Source organism: Larimichthys crocea, chromosome II (assembly GCF_000972845.2).
Source record: "Larimichthys crocea isolate SSNF chromosome II, L_crocea_2.0, whole genome shotgun sequence".
Taxonomy (NCBI): domain Eukaryota; kingdom Metazoa; phylum Chordata; class Actinopteri; family Sciaenidae; genus Larimichthys; species Larimichthys crocea.
The window spans coordinates 9563188-9584799 of record NC_040012.1 but is presented as its reverse complement, the minus strand read 5'-3'; the positions used below and the strand labels follow the sequence as shown (position 1 = coordinate 9584799).

The 21612-nt window shown below is 41.5% G+C and overlaps 2 protein-coding genes across 8 annotated transcripts in view; one reads left to right on the top strand and one right to left on the bottom strand.

The window, feature by feature from the left end:
- lpin2 (lipin 2) overlaps positions 1–4002 on the top strand; it is a 20449-nt gene extending 16447 nt beyond the window's left edge. For 5 of the 7 annotated variants that reach the window (XM_019257548.2, XM_010739955.3, XM_010739956.3 and 2 more), the window contains exons 19-20: positions 246–349; positions 926–4002. In XM_019257548.2, the coding sequence (XP_019113093.2) occupies positions 246–349; positions 926–1070 (249 nt within the window). In that variant the 3' untranslated portion in view covers positions 1071–4002. The remainder of the gene's footprint in view (positions 1–245; positions 350–925) is intronic. The other 2 variants (XR_797216.3, XM_010739951.3) reach the window with 2 other exon arrangements.
- Positions 3787–21612, bottom strand: emilin2a (elastin microfibril interfacer 2a). The gene is made up of 9 exons (XM_010739958.3): positions 21285–21612; positions 20536–20661; positions 18326–18516; positions 16186–18168; positions 8841–9194; positions 7477–7530; positions 6965–7024; positions 6646–6783; positions 3787–5308 (listed from the first exon to the last, which is right to left on the bottom strand). Exons 1-9 carry the CDS (start codon positions 21512–21514, stop codon positions 4974–4976), a joined length of 3471 nt encoding a protein of 1156 aa, XP_010738260.3. The 5' UTR covers positions 21515–21612; the 3' UTR covers positions 3787–4973.

The window sequence follows — 21612 nt, the reverse complement described above, 5'->3', positions numbered from 1 at the left end:
TTTTGATTTTTAAGACGACATATAGCATATTTAATTATTACTATCAAACAATAATCATTTACAATAATGTTTAATATACATAACTTATAGATTATGTATTTATTAGGACATGGAGGGAAAATATTTCGACGGCACACAAATCAGATGAAAGAGTTTTATCTCCTCGCTGCCTCTTAAATTAAATTTCACTCATTCTGTTTACATTTGGATCACGGATTGACTTTTACCGCTCTGTCTCCACGCAGGACGTGTTTGCCTATAAGGAGGTGGGAGTTCCAGTGTGTCGGATCTTCACAGTCAACCCAAAAGGAGAGCTGATCCAGGAGCAGACCAAGGGAAACAAGTCCTCGTAAGTGCATTAACTGACTGGGCTGCGTCTGTTTTTAATCGTAATGATGAGACATTATGTAAACTGTGAAAATGTGTTCAGTTGTGGAATACACAGTGATTTATCGTTGAACTCGGCAGTTCTACACAGCTGTGCGCAGCTTTTTTAGTGTCTTCCAGCGCTTTGTTTTGATTTCAACAGCCCCTAACTCTTCCTTTTCCAGCAGCAGAAGGATTGATTAACTGACTATGCTCTAGCCTCAAAAAGACAGACACAGTTAGTTTGTTGAACATGGTAGAGCAGCTAAGGAGCCAGATATTTCCCTCAGGAGTTGGTGGAGAACAAAACGGAGTAAAAGGGAACGTGAATATTGGACATGAATTTGTCCGCTGGCCAATACCACAATGTCACAATTAATGCTAATGCTGCTCAGTGTCTGGATGTGTGAATGGGCAACTGTTTGCTACTTATGTCATTACAACTTAATGAGTTTTACTTCCTGTGATTAGACATTTTAATTAAAGCCTAGACATCTAAAAAAAACATTTTAAGAATTCTCTATTTCATGTCTTTCTGACCTCATCTCTTTCCCCACAGGTACGGCAGGCTCAGTGAACTGGTTGAGCACGTGTTCCCTCTGTTGAGTAAAGAGCAGAACGAGGCCTTTGTCATGCCAGAGTACAGCTCTTTCTGTTACTGGAGACAGCCCATACCAGTCATCAATCCTGATGAACTGCTCTGATCCAGCGCATGTGGATACCCAGGTATTCATATACATGCAATTGGACTGTGCACTTGAATGCAACTCATGGACTGATTACCCACACCTGTGTACAAACAACTCTACAATGAGTCTAATACAGTAACAGGGTTATGGCCATACACACAAAAAAAGTTTGTAAACTGTAATTTATTATTAGAGACGAGTGGAACCCCTGAAAATATTCATCCCAGAGAGACGAGAGACTAATCGCCAACTAAATTATCATCTCTCTTCATGCCTGTGAAGGCATCCTAACGCAGTAAGCACTTGTGTGTCCCCATCACCATCCAGGGATAAAGATCTGAGTCCCATCTTTTCTCTCTGTAATGTCTAGCAAACAGAATAATCTCCATTTGCCATCATGGAAGCGACTGAAGCCCCACGAGGCATTATCCATCAGCACTAGAGTCTGAGCTGTGCAGATCTGGAGACGTTGTTTTCTCGGGTCACGTTTTTTGCACATTTTTCTGAAAGCCCTGAAGAATCTAAATGAGATGTATAAAGCGAAGAAAGAAAAAAAAAAGACACACAGGATAGGCAATTAGTCATGCGCTGGTAATATTTTGCTGTGGCTGCTATATTTGCCTAGACGCAGGTGTCCAGCCTTTATTTGGAGGCTTTATTCTGTCCTAAAACATTGAGTGAAATACTAGCTGGCAAATACCGACTACACCACCCACGGACCATACTCAGTAGTGAGTTGAAAGCTACAGTAGGTGTTCAGTTTTGTTCCTGACTCTGAACCCTGGGCTGTAGTCATTAGTTCCCTTTTGGTGGAACAGATTTCAGATTGCCACCTTCCCCTGGAGAGTTCACGACGTTTGTACTAGGTGAGTCATGTTTGGTATTAATAATATTCAAGGTCGTACCAGGGACATACTTTTGCCAACAAGAAGTATGTGAAGATGCACAGATAGATGTGACTTAAAAACAAAATGAAGCAGCTTCGTGGTATATTGTCTTGCTGTTATTTTAATGTTTATTCTGTTTAAAGAAGCTCTGGCGAAATCAAGTGTGTTTTGTTAACAATGCAGTCATTATTTATGATAATTGGTATGTTTAAGTTATTGATTTCTATCGTGATGCCTTTACTTGTCTGAAAAAAAGAAAAAGTAATTAATCACCAATGCAATGTGGAAATACTTCAAACTGATATTTTGTATGCTCGGCCACAGGTTAACATGCACTAACTGTTGGACCTTGTAGTATTTTATTTTCTTTAGTCGTGTATCCTGTTTTTCACGATCTGTATTCCTTGTTTTACAGTGAACATTCTCAACATGTAATATAAATACACATTCCATAACAAACCTCAGAATCCACAGCTTTAGTATTAAAATATGTGTGTAAATGTAAAAGATAACGCTTGAGTTGGAAACAGTGGAAATAAGCAGATCTGGAAAGAGCTTAAAATGAAGGATTTCCTTTCATGCGAGGTTCCCCCGTAGGATGACTACGGGGTGATGCAAGTGTGTGTGTATGTTTGCTTGCGTGCGTGTGCATAGTGAAATCACTGAGTGCTGCTGCTGCTGCTGTGAGGGGGGTGACAGGATCATTCACCCTTTGCTTATGTTCCCTCAGTGGCTTTACCAAGACTTATCCAACGCACTTTGTCTAAGCTGCACCCAGAGACGCAACTCAGAACACTTCTCGCCCACATGCACTTCACAGAAGGTCTTCATGGACAAAAAAGACCAGTGTATGCAATTAATGCAAGATGAAGAGCTCTAGTTTTTAGTTCTCAGAGTGTGTTCTGTGAGTTACACCACAGGACACATCAGATATTCTGAAATATGTGGATATAAGTAATTGTTGATTTGTATTTGTAGGTTACAAGGCCAAATGTGGGGATTAAAAACAAAATATTTATGTTGGGAGCTGAACCCCTTAGCCTCTGTGTGTATGTGTGTGTTTGTCTATGTGTGTGTGTTTGAGAGAGAGAAAGAGAAATAATAATAATAAAAAAAAAGACTGATCCTGTGCCTCTGGTGACTAGAGAAAGAGCCATTTAGGTTTTGTTTGGAGATAAACAGGAAATACTTGACTGTGTACAGGAAGCTTTTTGAAGCGCTTCACCGGCATTATATGATGTGTGTTTGGGGAACAGACTTGTAGGACAGATGTGCCACTCCACTCACATGGATCATGCCTCCAGCACAAGCGTGACATGTTCACATGTGCTAGTGAGGATTAAAAAATCAGAAGAGTCGGAGTGAGACTTGACAGACAAAACCATTTAATGGGGGGAAAAAAGCACAATTTATGGTAACGGCTAGATCCAGATTGTCACAATTAGTCGACATTGTTTCGCTGAAGTGTTTCCACATTTACTCTCTAGCTCAGATGTTTTTGTGATAATTAAGACACGTGTTCTGCTTTGATTCGTTTGCTTGTTCTCTAAGTTTGGTGAAGTCAAATAGATATATCTTATGATTAACAAAATGAATTCCATTCTTTCTATGAAAGTAAAGCATCTTGTGTGGAAGAATCACACTTCATCCTCTATGATCCTGGGATATGTGGTATATACATATAGATAGATATATATATAAAATATTGTTTGTTCTCACTCAACTGCTGTGGAAAAATGATCCAGTACATATGCTGATCATCACATTATCTGTCTTTGATGCCTTTCTTTTGTTTGTTTGTTTGATTATTTCTTTATAAAGCGTATGATCTTTTTGTGGGACTGTTTTTTTTTCTGTTTGGAGGTAATGCTTGCTATTTGATTGTGTCTGACCAACAGAAATAAGTGTATGCTGTGTTTGATTTGTATAGAAATGTGGTTTAAAGTACGTTTAAAGAACAAAATACATTGTAAGAAAGAAGGAAAAAAAATACAGGCCTAATGAAGCAAACAAAGTGTGGCTTGTGGTCATATTTGTATTAAATAAAGTTTCTAACTGAATACATTTGTGTGGGTGGGTGTGTGCTACACTTTTCTTGTCTCCAGTGAAAAAAACAGTAACCACAGGCTAGTTTAATGATCTTTACCCTGTTTTTTTTAAGTAATACATGAATGAGGTTATTGCTGTTAAAATCCCTTTTGGTAATTCCAAATTTAAATTTGTTGTATTGAATAACACAATATGTATAACAACGCTTATTCAGTGGATTATTTGGTTAGCGGTGAATAAAAATCTTTTTTTTTTTTAAGTTAACAGGCTTATCTGAAGCCTGAATACACCCCCTCCGCTCCTTACAGTTTGCTGGTGGAATATTTTAAGTCTCAGGAGTGAGGAGAGGGGAAATGTATTTTTTTTTATCCACACCCTCTTTACGTAATGACCCAATTGGGCTTTTTTTTTTTTTTTTTTTTTTTTTTTTTTTTTTCCTTCTAACCTTGTCTTTCACAGCGCAGTTTGTGCAGCCAGCCAAGTTTGTAACATTAATAACAGCTTGTCATGTTTCTAAACCTCAAACCTTTCATACGTGTTTATTATTCTACAGTGTAGATTACACAGGATGATGAAGTGAGCCCGTACGTCACTCATTGCCTAACCAACAATATTTTATTCTGCTGATATGTTGATCATACTGTATACCGAGCCTCTGAGATGGTTTTGTTAAAATAATAATTACATTTTATGAATTTTAATGTTAATTTATAAACACTTATATACACAGGACGTTCACAATAGGTACAAAAAAAGGCAACTTAGTAATCAAATATATTAGAAACAAATCTTGCTTCTTGTGTTCAGGTATATTTGGCGAATGGCTTACAAATTGCGATGTAATGATGCGTAACTGAATTTATAACTGAGGATCTTCACACAGTGGCACTGCGTCACAGCAAATCCGTGAAAGTATAGTGGCTTCAACATTTACTCCAGTCCAACTATCTGGGAACAAAACCAGTCCTCAGCTGAGCTCCAGCTATCTTTTGGCATCTGGTGCGTACAGGAAGATGGCACTGAAGGTGGAGAGGATCTCCCTGGACTGTGTGGTGGCCAAATGACCTCCGGTCCTCACCAGGCCCACGCGGTCTCCTTTCCTCAAAGGCAGGATCAGGCTGAAGGACACTGAACCTCCACAGCCACAGCTACCACCATCTGAGCCCCTGTATTGACCGGCCGCAGGCCCAGCTGAGCTCTGCAGCCTCTGGACGCTGCGGTTAGACACGGACAGGACAGCTTGTACTCTGTCACCCTGCCTTGCAGTCAGCAGTCCTGAAATCAAGTATCGACCATCCAGAGGCACAGTGAAGATCCCTGTAGAGTCGAGAAAGGGAAAGAGTGAGTGAGAAAGAAGATCGATAATGTTTGTTGAACAGATGTTTACAGATGCTCCCTGTTCTTCATCGCCTCCATGGATTACTAAGTTAGATTAAAGGAGAGATTCACGATTTTTCAAGCCTTTCTTACAACAATGGTCGGCTGCCCACATTGGCATTGAAACAGGTTTTACTTGGTGACCATTAAAGCTTCAGTAGGCAACAACTGAACATGCACAATGCAAAACCTTCACGTCTCTCTGCTGCTATGCCCCTCCCACCAAATCTACAAGTTCACACGACAGCAGAAAATGCCAGTCTCCCTGCAGAACCTCATTCCTCGGCAAGACCCCGTTCCCTTAAATAGCATGTTCTTCTCAGAGCCACCCCTCCAGGGCTTAGTCCCCAAGGGCAGAGCGCCCCAGGCCTCCGAGGCTGCCCCCCAAAGAAAAATTATTCCTCACTGTTTGTGTCATCATGCCACTCTACAAGCACCAATGACATCAAGCCAGGTGTGTTAACATGTGTTTAGTACTTTGCAGCGTGTGCGCGAGCAGTGACTGTCTCCGTCTCCTCCTGACTCTGATTGGTTGTTTTCGTTTAGGCACCGTGGATCCTCACAAATGCCATCAGGTGCACTAGGAGAAGCTAGATGAACCGGATTTTTTTTTTTTTCACAGATTTTCTGTCTCATGTGCAGATGCAGCCAACTAGAATAGCCAGCTGGTCCATGACAGGCCCATGCTTATCTGATTGGAATGAATGGATACATCCGGCTGGCAGCCTGCTGGTACCCGGCCTGGGGCGGAAATTCTGAGTAGCTGGTAATGTACTGCTGTCAGGACGTATGACAGTTTCAGCAAATATGCCAAAAAGTTGTATTTCTAAAAGTTAACTACTGAACCTTTAAGAGATCACTTCCTAGTGCCCTTTCAAATAAAAGATGGTGGGAAATCCACAGTCTTGTGCATTCAAAAGTTGATCTGAAGCTAATGTAAGACTTCAGTTGTCCAATTAAAGCAAATCAAGTGGATATTTTCCAAAATTAATCTTTTTAAAAGCTAAATCCTGTGACTCTCATTCCGCTGCATCTGAACAGGAGAGTAACTTTGATTTTATTAAGCTTTAGCTCATCTTCAGATGCACTTTTGAATACATTTCTGCACAGGAGGCTGTGGATTCTGTCTCTCTTCATGTAGATTTGAACTGAATAAGGAAATATGGAATATGGAAAAAATATGGTGGCCCTATCTAGAGTCAGTGTTTGGTTTGTCCATTCTGTGCTATGTAACAGGAGCCTCGCTGTGTAGCTATAAACGGTGTTTTGTTGTGTACCTGTGTGGGTATTGTAGTGTCCACCATCATTAACTAAAACTCTGTTGAAGCGGATGACGCCAGAGTCTCCAGAGAGCTGCTGTGTGAGGCCAGCAGAGAAGGAGAAGGGATCTGCAAAGGCACTGCTGGCGTCCGAAACTGGAACAAAAAAACATGCATGTAGGTCCATCAGTGTCTCGGCTCAAAGAAAAATGACAACAGTGCATTTTTCATTTTTATTTACTGTTGCTGAAAAAAAAATTTTTTCAAATTCAGGCATACACAGATTTATTTGAGCTAATGATTTGTCCACATTTTGCTTTTTCAAGATGGATTTTACCTGGTGTTTGAACTGGAGCTTGATACATCGGGTTCCAGGGCATCTTCGCTGCTATGGGAGCTACAAGGTACAAATATAGACAGTGTTAATTGTGCATTAATTGTGCATAACTACAGTCACAGCTGTGAACTGAAGGGCTGACACCTCTATTTGTAGAGATGTTTCATTCATACGTGTACAGTAGGTGTTCTTCGGGGTTGGTAAGTGGCACAAAAAAAAAAGAAAAAGGTCTTTGTTTTATAGCCATTATCTACCTTAGTAATTTTCTTAATCATCACCAAATGTAACAGGGTAAAACTTTCTGCTAAGTGCCCGCAGACAAGCTCAAATCTTTCCACAGTCCGCCCACACCTCCCTAAACTAAACACATCCAGTTCCCACTCCCTCGCACTCTCAGGCTACAAATTATTCACAGCTTTTTCAATTTTTTTTTTTTTTTACACTGAATAGTAGTAGAATGGCAAAGCCTGCAGATGCATGCAATGTAACCTGATAATGAATTGCTACAATACCTTGGCGACGAGTTGTTTGAGGCCTGAAAGACGCAGGCTGCAGAGGAGGATAGCCTGCAAAAGAAACAGATGACAGACACATCGTGTTTTATCATCATCTCAGGACAAGGCTTAATGAATAAATACTCTTGCTGGTTGTTTGGTTTTCCATCTGAACTTTATGGCAAAACACTGAGGTAGGTCATAAACTAGACTCCAAAATCTTGTTTTTTGAATCAGTTTGGAGATATAAGCAGATTTGATATTTCCCCTCAAGGACTTGGCCCGTGTTAAAAGCCTTTTTAAGCGTAGCATTCCTATGTGTGGATGATAGGAAAAAAGTAAATGCATAATTAAACCTTTGTTATGGATTCCATGTGTGAAAAGAACGAAACAGATCAAGGCTGAACTCCAGATTTTGTCAGAGCGGATTAGTTTGGATTGTTTAGTGTTTCTGATGTTATCATGAACTGACAGCACAGCTGAAAAGAAGAACATACACCTATTATGTCACAATGTGGTAATGTTGGCTCAGCCTAGCTCTCCGTTGTGCCAGACTTATGACACATAAAATCTCCCTCTTGTCACTGCAGTCAAGACAAATTACAGGTTTCATTCATTCATACATGTCTGAGTCTGTGCATCAGAATCTGGGGTAACACTTTAGATTGCAGTGGAGTTATTCAGCATGTGTAATATGTAATAAAGACTTGGATAAGTGCAGGGCACATTAATATAATTACTGAGTAACAAGACATCAAAAATGGGGAATCCAGTCAGTGCACTGTAATTATTATTAATATGTGTCAGGTCATTTAAAAAGTACTTCCTGTGTTACTTATTTCTAGGACCACAAATGTGTTACCCTAGTACTTATCAGTAGGTGGCTATTCAGGGTGTGGAGATATATCAGTATTGATGATAACCGCGATATTTTAAAGACAAAATATTGATATATCTATAATATTAATATTATGCTCACTTTGTGGTTCACGCTCCCTCTCCATCTCCCTGCACTTGTATTTTCACTGTAATTTATTTGCCAAAAATGAGACAAAACACACAATAGAAGTTAAAGATGATGTTAACCTATGGTGTAAATTTCCTCTATATATTGAGATAATATAATTATTTTAGCCATTATAATCATGTAGTTATTATCTGATATTGTGACAGCCCTAATATCTGTAGTATGTGTTTCATTGTAATTTGCAGATTATAGTTTAAAGCATTACAAAATCAGGACCCGTGCCATAAATCTGTGTGGTCTTGAAACTAAAACAAGACTTAATTTAGATTTTTTGGCAATCATTGAAAATAACATATTTATATCATTTGTTAAAGCGTTTTCAGCTGTGACCAAAGGTCAACGCGGCGATACTAACCCGGTGCGCCAGCAAATCCTTTGACGGGCGTGCGAGATGAGTCCTCAGACCCTCTTCGTACGGTCACCCTGCGGACGTACCCTGGAGGACCTGCCTCGCCCGTCTCCACCACAGGCCTGATGGGAACCAGAGGGAGGGTGGCGTGTCCTGGTTGCTGGGGGCTGGATGGCTGCCTCGGTTGACTGATCATGATTGTGTGTGTGTTGGGCTGCACTGGTTGGCTGGGATTGTATGGCTGCCTGGGGCTGGACGGCGGCGGTGGGATGATGAGAGGGATGTGGATTTGTTGGACTCGGGTTCTGGTTGGAGTTGAATCTGGCGCAGTAGCAGGCCTCTCTGGTCTCAAGGCCGTTCCTTAGAAAGCAAAGAGAAAAAGACAGTTCTTTCTAATCATATGATAGACGTTACTATCAAGCATAAAAAGCTTCTGGCCACAACAACTGCTCTTACGATCTAATTTAAAGTTATGGAAAATGCTGTAATTTACTTCCTCTCTCACATTCAGACCACATCCCTGACTTCTCTTGTGAATTCTCATTTTACGACTTAGATTCTGATGACAGGCCAAATTAGACGTGGCTTTCACTGCACCTCTGAGCTTTTTTTTTTTTTTTTCAACCGGTACCATTATTACACTTCATAAAAGCAAAGCAGGCGGTCGGCGTGAGTTTTAGACAACGAGAACCATCTGAAAAAGAAACCAGTTGGCTGCTTGCCAGACCCCCTGAGGGCACAGACATCACCTGGGCCTTAGCGTAGAGATACTGTGCAAGTATCCTGGGGACAAATAACAAAAATAATTACAGTACAGCCCCTTCTCACAACCAGGTGTCAGACAGATTGTGTCATGTCGTATTTAAGATTTGGTGAAGAGTTTTTTATTTTTTTCTTCTTGGATTAGATGCCTTGTCTCTACAGTGTTGTTTAAACCTTGTGGTCGAGGTTGGCCTGAAATGGAGTACATGAAACCGAATTACAGTTAATGTCATTCAGTCACAGACACTTAGATCAAGGAAATGAGCACTTATTTCAAATGATTATGCAGTTAGATTTGGTGGAAAGGGCTGCGCTCTTTGAGGAAGCTCTCAAAGGAAACAAACAACAAAGATTCCGCTGGGCGAATAAACACATCATCTACTTTATACAGAATATGGAGATAAACTCACATGAATGTGAATCTCAGAAAAACCAACAATATGCACAAGTTGTACAAGTGAGACGTGGTGTCAGGTTGTAAAGGCCTCTTTGTACATGTATGAATCTGATTGGATGTTACTGATCCGTGAACAATAAGGCCACAGATGCTGAAGGATGCACCAAAACAGCTGATGGGCGATCAGCTGATGCGAGTGCCTCTTCTGCATTTTTTCCTGAACGAACAAAAATAGTCTATTTACATGGAGGCATGTTCGTGGCTCTGCGAGGCCGTACTCAGCAACACAGTGGTGCTTTGAGATAAACGCTAACGTCAGCATGGCGCCATGCTGGCAGTGAAAGTGTCAAGGGTTTAAATGTGTGCCGTGTTCAGTGTGTTAGGCGTGCTAACTTTGCTCTTAAGCACTTTAGACAAATCACAGCTGAGGGTTGGCGGGTGTGCTGCACCGAGCAACATATCAATGTGTCAGAAAAAGGCAAGGAAGCTGCAAGCCGGCAAACATTTTTGTAAACAATGCAGACTTCATAATAGTCCTTTGTTGGCCCTCAAGGGTGATGTTTCACACATTTTTAGTGAGAAACACTGAAACTTTTTAGCATCTTGTAACTAAAGTAATAATTACAGCGGCTCTAAGATCCGCTACAGCCAACAATATGATGATGAATCAAACATTAACGATTATTTCCGCAGTACATTCAGTCTTGCGCTGAGGCGAAGCGATCAATCCCAAAGTACCTGAAAGCAATCATATTACATTACAGCCTGCCTGTTAGCCTGAATTATGAAAGCAATCATCATCTGCTTATCAAATAAAAACATCGACCATCAACCAAATTCTTCCCTCTTACTGCAAGTGGTACCACAAGCTACTCAGAAACCACATGTATAATTAAAAATGAATTAAATCCAGCAATCGTGTTGTACTGAGATAATCAGAAATCTCTTCTTCATTTCCTCCCTATGCCTCCTTCAGGACGCCGGGTTGCCTGAGTGCATATTTCCCATGAGCTCTCAGCCTGTGTCTCACTAAGGGGGCAACCACAAAGTTGGAGGAAAAAAAAAAAACACACACACACACACAAAGGAAGGCGCACATGAGTGCTGGTGCAACCATGAGCACCAAAACCAGATGTTATTGCTTACAAGCAGATTGAGACACTGCAGGGTGGAGGTGAGGGCTGGTGGTTGGGGGGTGGGAGGTGGGGTGCTTTAGTCGCAGATTCGGGTGACGGAGCGCGGGCGTTCAAATGTGTCTGAAAGCGTCTGAAAGGAGTATTGCAGCAGACAAGTCGATCACGAGATGGAAAATGGTGTCAAGGGGCACAGAGCAGGGTGTGGCGGTAACACACGCACATGCAATATCATCACTCACGCTCACATTTTCTTTTTCCCTCTCTTGCCATGCACATGGACACAATTTCATCCTCCACCCTATTTTCCTCCAGTGATATTAATGATGGGAGGTTCAAATTGTGCACTGCATGGCAGACCTCAGGGACTCCCATTGTGTATCTGGGTCCATTCTCCTCTGAAGACTTCCAGATGGGCTCCCTGGTCAGAGATGGAAACACCTCACCTCGTAGCTTTTAGAAATCTCTCTGGGGAAGGTGTTGCAACCAAAGCGCCCCCCTTAAAATTCTGGTGCTGACTAAATATATACAGTATCTGTCTGTGCCAGTTTGGAGTACAATTTTCCATTCTTTCCTAACAGACACCCTTTCACTTCAAAAGGCCTTTGATATCTTGTTTTTCTTGAATCCCCTCATCACAGTAGACAGTTAATTCTAGTGCCTGTCTCTCCAATATAAAGTCGGAATGATCAATTGCAAAGCATTGATCCACAAAATCAAAGCCTTTTATTTTATCCCAGCTTTAATACGACCACTTTTTTTTTTTCCTAAATGCCTCTTCTGTCGATAGACACTTACAGGACAGGGTGGAGGGAGAGGGGAAAAAAGAAGTCCTCTGGTATTCTTGGAAGGACAAATTGGAAGAAAAAAATGGACAGAAGGAGAGAGAGAGAGAGAGAGCGACGAGGGAGTCAGGAGAGAGAGAAATTCAGAGATAAGGGAGAGAGAAAGAAATGACAGAGAAGTAAAATGAGCCAGACTGGGATCGCCTCCAAAAAAACAGGAGGAGTGGAAGAAAAAACAGCTTGAGAATCGAATGAGAAGATTCAGCACAAGAAGGTTGATTAGTCACCATCTGAATGAGGAATAGCAAGAGCTCTTCGAAAACAGAAGCATTTTCCATATTTCTACATTCCCTAATAACCTCTATTAAACAGTTTGCACCCTTTAAGTGTCTCGGATAATTTCAAAACAACTTTGACACATCAGCAGTATACTTTGAAATGATGCAACAGAGTCTGAGTCCCCGCTGCTTAACCACAACTCCCTATCGTAAAGAAAACCAGCCTGAGACAAACACATACAGGCTGTAGTGGCAGACCTCCGCTGCAGCAGCTGCTGTGGGCGAAGCAGTGCCAACATTTTGTAACTGAAGTCACACAATTCCATTCAGCAGTCACATTGAGTAAGGGCAAAGCTATTCCAGTTAATCTTTCAGTTATGTTATTACAACACCTCATCTGTTCGCAGCCTCCTCTGGGTCTTCATATGACTGAGTGGAGAATATGATCTCAAACAGAGAGAGGAAACGTTTCAGTAGTTTCTCAACAACCACCACACCCACAGAGCTGGGATTTTTTTGTGGAAATTTTTTTTTTATCTCTATTTAGACCATTTCACTTTTTCCTAAACTTGGGGAAAACATTAAATCTTCATGCTACCTCAGCCACACAAGTCCACCTCCCTCTCTTGTGGGAGTATGAGCACAGCAGTGAGGTTGCAGATTGCATCCAACCTCATAACCCTTAACTCACCCTCCCCTTCAAAGCATGTAGGAGAACCTACAGTGGCCATAAAACTCACAACTGAGAAGATTGAAATCACTTTTATGCATGTATAATAAATATACTAACTTAGCTTTGTACAAAGACTGGAAGCAGGAAGAAACAGCGAGCCTGGCACTGTCCAAAGGTAAACAAATCTGTCTACCATCACCACTGAGACATTAGTTTCTTTCAAAATACATTAAATATATTGGAAAAAAGTTGCTGAAAACATGTGAAAAGGACTTAGAGGTTATAACAGTTTTTCACCAGTTCTCAGTCCAGGATTTTGTGGGCGGGCCCTAAAGGGTGGCTCGATGACACGCTGAGGCCACCCTGAGCATACCCCTACACCCCTAGCAGAGAGACAGAGATTAATTCATCCCACTCAGAGTGTTTCAAAGTTAGTCATGTCATTCTCTGAACTCATCTGACACGTTTCAGTCGCTTCAAAAGAATTTCATAAACTTGTCGATATTTTTAACCATTCAAATTTGGCTGGGTGGTTAATAGCACTTTCTTCTTTGGTCTGACAAACTCAGAGCACATATTTACTTTACAGGGACCTCAATCAGTACCAAAAACTCAAGCATTAAACAATAGTTCCAGTGTTGCGACAGATTATGCCTGACAAAAAATTAATGAATGAATCAATCAGTAAATTAAGTTTCTCCTCAAAGTACCCAAAACTTTTAGTCCCAACAACTACTTTTTAATGAACTAACAGGTTCATTAGTTCTGTTTCTGACTGTGTTTCCACCATGAAGACTAGGTAATTTAGCCCCCTGACAAAAGCTGTTTTTACACATTATTTTTGGCCTGGACTTTGATGCCCGTCCATCTGTTGTATGCTTTCCTCTGTAACTCCATGTTGATGCGTTGAAGCACAAACAACAAAAACAAACTGGTTTGAGGCTACAGATTTTTTTTTAAATTGCAGCTGAAAAAAATTCTCGAAGAAGTTCCTGTATTTTGGAAAGTACTTCCCCCCCCGAGCAGGGACTTTTCATGGAGTAAAATAATGTCCTCAAAACTTAATTAAGAACCTGGTCCATGCAGTGGAAACACATCGAGTTCTTCCAAAGGTTTCCTAGTAGCAGTGAAAACGCAGATTAAGTTAGTTTCCGAGAAGCTGGTAAGTAGATTGTTTTACCTTTGGACAGAACCAGGCTAACTGTTTCCCTATCTTTCCAGCCTTCATGCTACAAGTTAGGTGGCTGCTGCCAGAAGCTTCATAGAGTACATCATCTAAATCAGCAAGACAGCAAATAAGTGTGCTTTCAAAATGTCAAACTGTTTCTTATTGGGATATATAAACAACTATTAGTCATAAAGTAGGAGCCGCAACAAACATATTTCACAATCCTGCTGCAGTACACTAAGTTCTGTCTGATTTATTGCTGGGCAGAGGTGCAGTATAAAGTTACATGTATGGTAATAAAGTAAAATATCACAGTTTGGAAGTAACAGACCATATTTGGCAAAGAGTAAAATGGAATAAAAAAATGCCTTCACGCTCTTGTACCACAACTATTAATCAACCAACCCTCCTCCTCTTCTCAGGTCCTTATCATACCATTGTTTTGGACGGTGGTTTAAGAAAGGGAGGCACCACTATTGGGGCCCCAGTCATGACATCACAGCTGAGGGTAGTCAAAGCATCTGGTCCTGGGTGTGGAGCCCTGCTTCTCCCCTCTCCATCAAGACTGGCTCCAGCAGTGAGTCAGGGCCCTTAATGAGGACCAGACTCCACACATCAGGCTGAGGTCACCCTACGGGAATCTCTGGAGGTTGGTATGTGTACATTTTTAAGGAGAAAGACAGGGAGGGAGGTGTATGTGTGTACTGTAGAGACCGGGAACTGAGATCGAGGTCTGCAGTTCTGTGGTATGAATAAAAAAAAATTAAAAAAAAGCGATGTCATGGTGCAAGAAAGAAGACCTCACAAGTCAACATGTTTCACAAAGGGAATGAGAAAGATGGGGAAGAACAGTCTACTCTGGTGTTCTGGTATTTACATAAGGGAGCAATGAGGTACATATGGTAACAGTGAGAGTAAATCATAGTAGAGGAGGACCTGAACTTGACATGTAAAAAATCAAGACTCTACCTGTCTAATTTCTTATATTAAACTGCAGAATTATTAAGACAACACGAATCTAACCATCTAAGCCACAGGAAGTTTCTTATGTGGGCCTCTGCCTCAGTGCTGGGACATATTGAATGACATTCTCAAGGCGATCACGAGAGGCCCAGTGAACTCATGTCCTCCCTCACCGGGAAATACCCTGTGGCCATTCATGGCATCTGATCCTTCCCTCCAAGCCTCAATGTAAGCCAAGCAAGCAGAATGCATTATATGAGGGATTATCTTCAGGAAAAGTTTGTGTTTACACAGATGTTAATCGCACTCAATAAACTCATGTTGGACATTAGAGAGGAAGCTGCAAACGAGTGTGTTTTGATCAGTGTCGGACTGCGCTTATGTGGGAATCCGTGGACCTTTGAGAAGTAAAGTTGTGTAATAATCTATGTGTAATTACTGTCATACAGTATATCTTCTTGACATTTTGAGAAATGTGCTTGTTTGCTTTCCTGCTGAGAGATAGATGAGTTTCAGTATTTATCTACAGCCAGCACCCGGTTAGTCTAACTCATCGTCTGGTAACGAGGGGAAACAGTGAGCCTGTCTCTTTACATTTTGTTACTTGTACAGATTAAACAAAAATTTAAGATATAACGTGTTAATTAGGAACATGCTGGTAGGATGATTTTCTTACATTTGGATAAAGCCATGTGTTTTCCCCAGTTTCCATCCTTTATTCTAAACTAAACTAACTGTAAATATGCAATTAGTAGCCTGCTGCCAGGTAACCTGAAAACTAGCTGTCTCTCCCAGTGTTTCATAAGCACCACCTCCACCCCAGCATCCACCTGTGTGCTCTGGATCTACGTTCCCTGAGGCTGTAAGTTATTATCATCACTCACCACTCCCTGCTGTGTTGAACTTGCCACTTCCTTTTTGGGAGTGACAAGGTCAGAGCCTAAAAAACGGAAACCAATGCTGTATGTATTCAGCATTCACATTATAATCCTTTCAGTGTGTGTTGGCAGACTGTAGTGCCTCTGAAGACTGGCTTCAAATTTGGGGATCTGCTCATTAGATAAACATGGATAATAATGACCTCATAATGGCCTGTTTATGTCACATCCAAAGAGGCCATTTGTTAATTCCTGTAATTTCCTTCTCAGGACTAACACAGATAGCAAACAATATCATCAAACCATCAACTCACCTGGCTCTTTGGCAGTGATGTCCTTCAAGACTTGTTTGGCCATCGAAGACAGCTGCCCCTCGAACCTCTGCAGTGAATTTTGCAGTGCGACGATGTCTTCGCCATGTTTTCCACAGGTGGCGTTCAGCCTGTGCACACAGTCCCGCAGTCCACCAACGTGTCTCTCTAGTCCGTCTTTCAGCTCTTTGATATTGGCAGAGACTACATCTAACCTTCCACACACATTTTCAAGCCTGGTCACACGTCCATCCACAGCAGAAATGCCATCAGAAACACCCTGCGTGTTCTGTTTACATTGACTCAGTTCAGATGACAACTGTTCACTGAGCGTTTCAAGCCTGCTCTTTAGTTCCTCCACCTGACGTTTGGTGTCGTCTGACTGACTGCTGGGTACTGCAGTGACTGATGCCCGGTTGTCCCTTTCAAGACTCTCACTACCACTTTGCACTGCATGGCAGCATGTCGAGTTTATTCGGTGCATATCCTCGTTGTATTTTTTTAAGGATCTGCCTAATACAGTAACAGTATCAGTCAGACCTAGCACGTTATTTTGGAGATTAGTCAGTGCCTTATTAAAGTCGTCCATTGACTTAGTATTTCTCTCATTTCCGACTAACTGTCTTTCAATGAGCTCTTCCAGTTGCTTGACCTTGTCTGTGTTGGAATTGACATCTGTGTGAAGAACATCCAAGTCATTTCGATACCGACTCAAGTCGCTCATAATGTTTTCTATAGTTTGAGGTGTGGGTAAAGCCTTCAACACACCTACAGAGACTCCTGTGCCTGAACATCCTGCAGAGCACAACTCTTCAACAACATTGATCTTTTCTTCCAAACCTTGGATGAGGAACTTATTGTTATTGACTTGTGACTGGGTGGAATCCATGGAGTCACCAAACATTCCAGGGAAGGAGTTATTACTCATTTCCACCAACATGTTCGTAAACTGGTCCTCCATGTTGTTCATACGCTCATTCAGGAGCTGCCGCAGTGCTTCTATTTCTTCACTAATCGTACGGGTCAGCTTCTCTTCAATATAGAAGCAGTGAGTCTCTGCATTTTGCTCAGTGACATTCATGCGAGCCTCCAGGTCTTCAAACAGTAGACTGAAATCATTGCTCTCCTGAGGAGCAGATAGATGCGCCAGCTCGTTGTCTATGCGAACATTCAGGATGCGGTGAGCCTCGGCAATACGGTCAATCTCACGCCACAAGTCCTTGTGGTCACTATGATCCTCTTCAGCTTTGGCTGGATCTGTCTGCCTTTGAGTTCTTATAGGTCCATCTGCAGCAGCCATGTCCAGACGTAGTGCCCGAATCTCCTTTCTCAAATCAGCATCCTTGGTATCAACCAGCTTGGTCAGGCTGACCAAACCTTGGTCACGGCCATCTTTACAGGTCTTTTGCAAGGTCTCGATCTTGTCATTGCATGTGCTCTGTAGTTTGGCCATATGTTCCTCAACATTCTGGTCTAGCTCCTTCTTCATCTTTTCAAATTTTTCATCAATGTAGGTTTGTATAACATCAAACTCTGCTATGGCTGGTGTCTGAGATTGAGAGGCATCCATCAGGGCATGGATCTGGCCCTCATGACTTGTCATGGTTCCTCTTATGTCTTCCAAAGCTTCATCCTTGCTTTTCAGTGCACTGTTGATATCATCCAATCGAGCCACTATTTTTTCTAAAGCCTTGTCTCCAGCAATCCCACCTCTAGTAGCCTGATGACCATCCAGCACTGCTGGGCTCTCCTCTGTGCCTGCAGTCGTAGAACTGTCTGGTGGACGCATGTTGTTGAGAAGTGTCACTAGCATCTTCTTTGTGTCTTCTTGCAGGTCTGTGCGGAGGTTGGCATTTATCTCTGTCAAAGCTGACTGGAGATCCAGGACTGTCTGAGACAGGCGCTGAACTTCACCTTCCAGAAGATGCACCTTATCTGGCCCACCATGCCTCGTCTCATGGTGCCCTGTCTCTCTGCGCTCTGGCCCTGTGATGAGAGAATAACTTTATTACCTAATGTATCCATACTTTTTTAAGAAGAATGGCACTTTGGTATCTTAATTTAATGGTTCAGCGGTACATAGTAAAATATGGTAATACATTGATATTAAGCATAAAAGGTAGAACAGAAAATGGTGTCTTACTCTGTGTGTGTCTGGTTGTATGTCCAGGATTTAGTGGGAGGTAAGGCTGTATTCCCTGAACTGTTTGTCGGTCTGGGGGTGGTTTCAAATCTTTACAGTCTGGACCTTGGTAGCCAGGACAGCATCTCCACTCTAACTCTGTGATTGTCTTGAAGGCAATCTTGTATGTGGGTCGCATCCGATTGTGGTATCTGCAAAACAGACCAGAGTGATCAATGAGCTTTTCAAAATCTCAAGCAAACATAAATATAAGATCGGCAACACTGTTTTTGTGTTATCCCTGTCTTTTTGTGAAAGACTACAGCGACTCTGTTATTCCAAAAAGATTAAGCTGTTCCAATGATACATATTTGTGCTGGGAGATCTATTGGACTCTTGCAATTACCAAAACGTACAGTATGTCTTTTTGGACATGGACATTTTTTTGTGCTTCTCTACTGTTCCCCATTACATGAAAAGCCTTCTAGCCAAGGCAAACATTTCCCAAAGAAACAATAGATGACATCACTTCCCTGAAGACAGGGGTCATGTCATCCAGAACATCTGGAAAGTTGATGATTGAAACAGTCATCTTTGCACATTTTCCAACTCTCATCCTCACTGATAACACTGTCCTAACTTTGCAAAAAGACAGGAAAGTGGAGAAATGACACTTATAACCTTATGTCTGTAATGTATCCTGACATGAGATAATGTTAACCCAAAACAGCCTGTCATAACTTAGAAAATGGAAAAACTCCAGGTGTCTATTCTCACTCCCTGCTCTTTTTGCTTCATGGAGCAACTTGGAAATGTGCTACTGACATAAGAATTATCTGTTTCCTGGGATCTTTTCCACATCACAGTGGCTGTTGTGCGTTTGATTGTGTAAATGGACCCCAAAGCTAAACCACAGATAGCATATGTTGTTTCACAAATAATGACTCGCAAAAGAAATTGCAACACGTCTTCCAGTACATAATTAATGGCAACCGTTACTCACCAATTACTGGTATATATACATCCCCATTTACAACAATTAATCTTCATGAGAGGAGAAGATTGCAAAAAAATTATCTCCCTCGCTAACTTTGATGTAGTAACAAATACTGTACTAATATAGTTTGATTTAAGCCCATGTCTATACACAAAACCTTCAAGATAAACAAAGCAGTCACATCTTAAAATAAACACAGGAAAAATATAGTCTAAATATTCGGAAACATCTTACAACTGTTTATCTGCAAAGACATTAATCCAGCCCAGCAGTGAAAACAGCTCCTGAATACTACTCGGGTAAGATTTCTAAAAAAAAAGCTGCATTTATGTTGCTTTTTAAACATGCTAATCTATCTTAACTATCACTTAAATTACAGGGAAAGGCGCTCCATACGAAACAGAATACAAATAGTTATCATGAATTAAATTATAGCAGCAAACTCCATGGCTGTAAAGTGAAGCCTGTGTGGAAGTGCCAAACACCTGCAGTTCCTTGAGGTTGGCTACAGAATCTCCAGTCAGTCTCCATAAGCCCACATGTTGAAATGTCCAACTTCTCATCACAAATAAATATGTTTACAGTTTTTTACCTCACCTGTTTAAATAAGACTTAGAAAGTTATGCATAATTAACAGCGTGGGCACTTTGACTGACAGGTGGCTGCTGTTTCAGATGGCTTGTTTGAGCACCCAGGTGTCATTCCACATTGCTTATTTTTAGATTAGCCAGGAGGCGGAAGAGGGAGGAATGCTACTATGAGCTACAGATTTGGAGCTGAGGTATAAAATAAATCTTTACAAAAATAAATCACATCTTACATTCTTCCCTTCCACTTCCATCTTACAATAACACCTGCAATGCCGTTTGTCACACTATATTTATTGGTTGTGAAGGTCCCGGAGTGAAGCGTGTCCACAGGTTGCTATTAATTATTAACACTGGCTTGTCACTCAGAAGGTCATTTCAGGTAAGTAACCATTTGTATTGGCTTTCAGCTATATGAAGTCCTCCTCTTCATTAGGTCTGGACTACATTTCATGTTTAACCCTTTGCCTTTTCAGTGGACTTAGCTAGAAATTATGTACTTTTGGTTCTGCCAATGGTGTTTCCGGAGCCACTGTGAATGTATCTGCCTCCAGGTCTCTCCTTTAGAGGAACATTTTGTATCAGAACTCATACATCTAAACATGATGCACCCTCAACCCCCTTCTCCTTGCTCCCCGGATGCTCACGTCACTTGTTGCTGGCAGTCGGGCTGGTAGGCTGGGCAGGGGGCCACTATGGGCTCCTGGAAGCTCTCCACACTCCCCTGCACGGCGCAGCTCACGTTCCTGCGCACCACATAGGCACACCAGTTCCTGAGGAGAGAGACAAGAAATAAACAAGAAGCTTCAAGAGAGCCTACCAACAACTGTGAGATGTGTTTTAGAGGAAAAGTGCGCACAGACCGCGGGATTAGTGAGGGTTCCAGTGATTTGGATAATAAAAACATCACAATTAGGACCTTATGTTTGACTAAGCTTCCCCGAAAGTTTGCGTCATTTCAATAGAATCTTCTTTACTTTTTTTTCCCCCGTTTGACTATTTCAGTTTATCAGGAAATTGTTACTAATGCACTAATGGTCTCTTGTGAGATGAGAGATTGGAGTAATCAGTGGGCATTCCGGCGTTTATCTGGATCATGTCACCTTTGGCAGCAAACTCGAGCCAAATTTAGCCCCAGGCTGATAAAAGCACAGTGAAAGCTCCACATATGACCATAAGAGGGTACATTTTTAACCGATCTGAGGTCATCTGGATCAATAAGACGCTTGGGCGTCATCGCATTTTTATTGGCAACAAAAGCGCACAGCCTCTACCTTCAAGGAAAAAGTAACGCTGGTGTTAAACTGGCTGTTACGACTTTGACAAAAAACAGAAAAGTTCAAATCGCCACAGAAGTTTATATGTGTATATTAAAAAAAAAAAGCAAGTTGCTTACCTATTCCTGTGTCTGTGCACCACTCCAGTGTATGCAGACCCCTGGAACAAGTCATAAGAGGAGGGAGACCCGTAAGTGAACTGAAAGTTCAAAAACAGTGTGAAAACTGTCCACCGCCAGTCCATCTTTACATTCCTGTAATTCATCCTTAACAAACTCCTGGAAATAAATATTCCTAACATAGAAAAAAAAGAGGGCAACTCTGTTATTATCATGCGCACTGGTCCCATACACCAAAGTCACAGTGCCCTAGTGACTGATCTAACTCCAATAACTCAAGTTTGGGGAAGTCCAGATTCACTGCAACTCCCTTGGAATGACGTTCAGG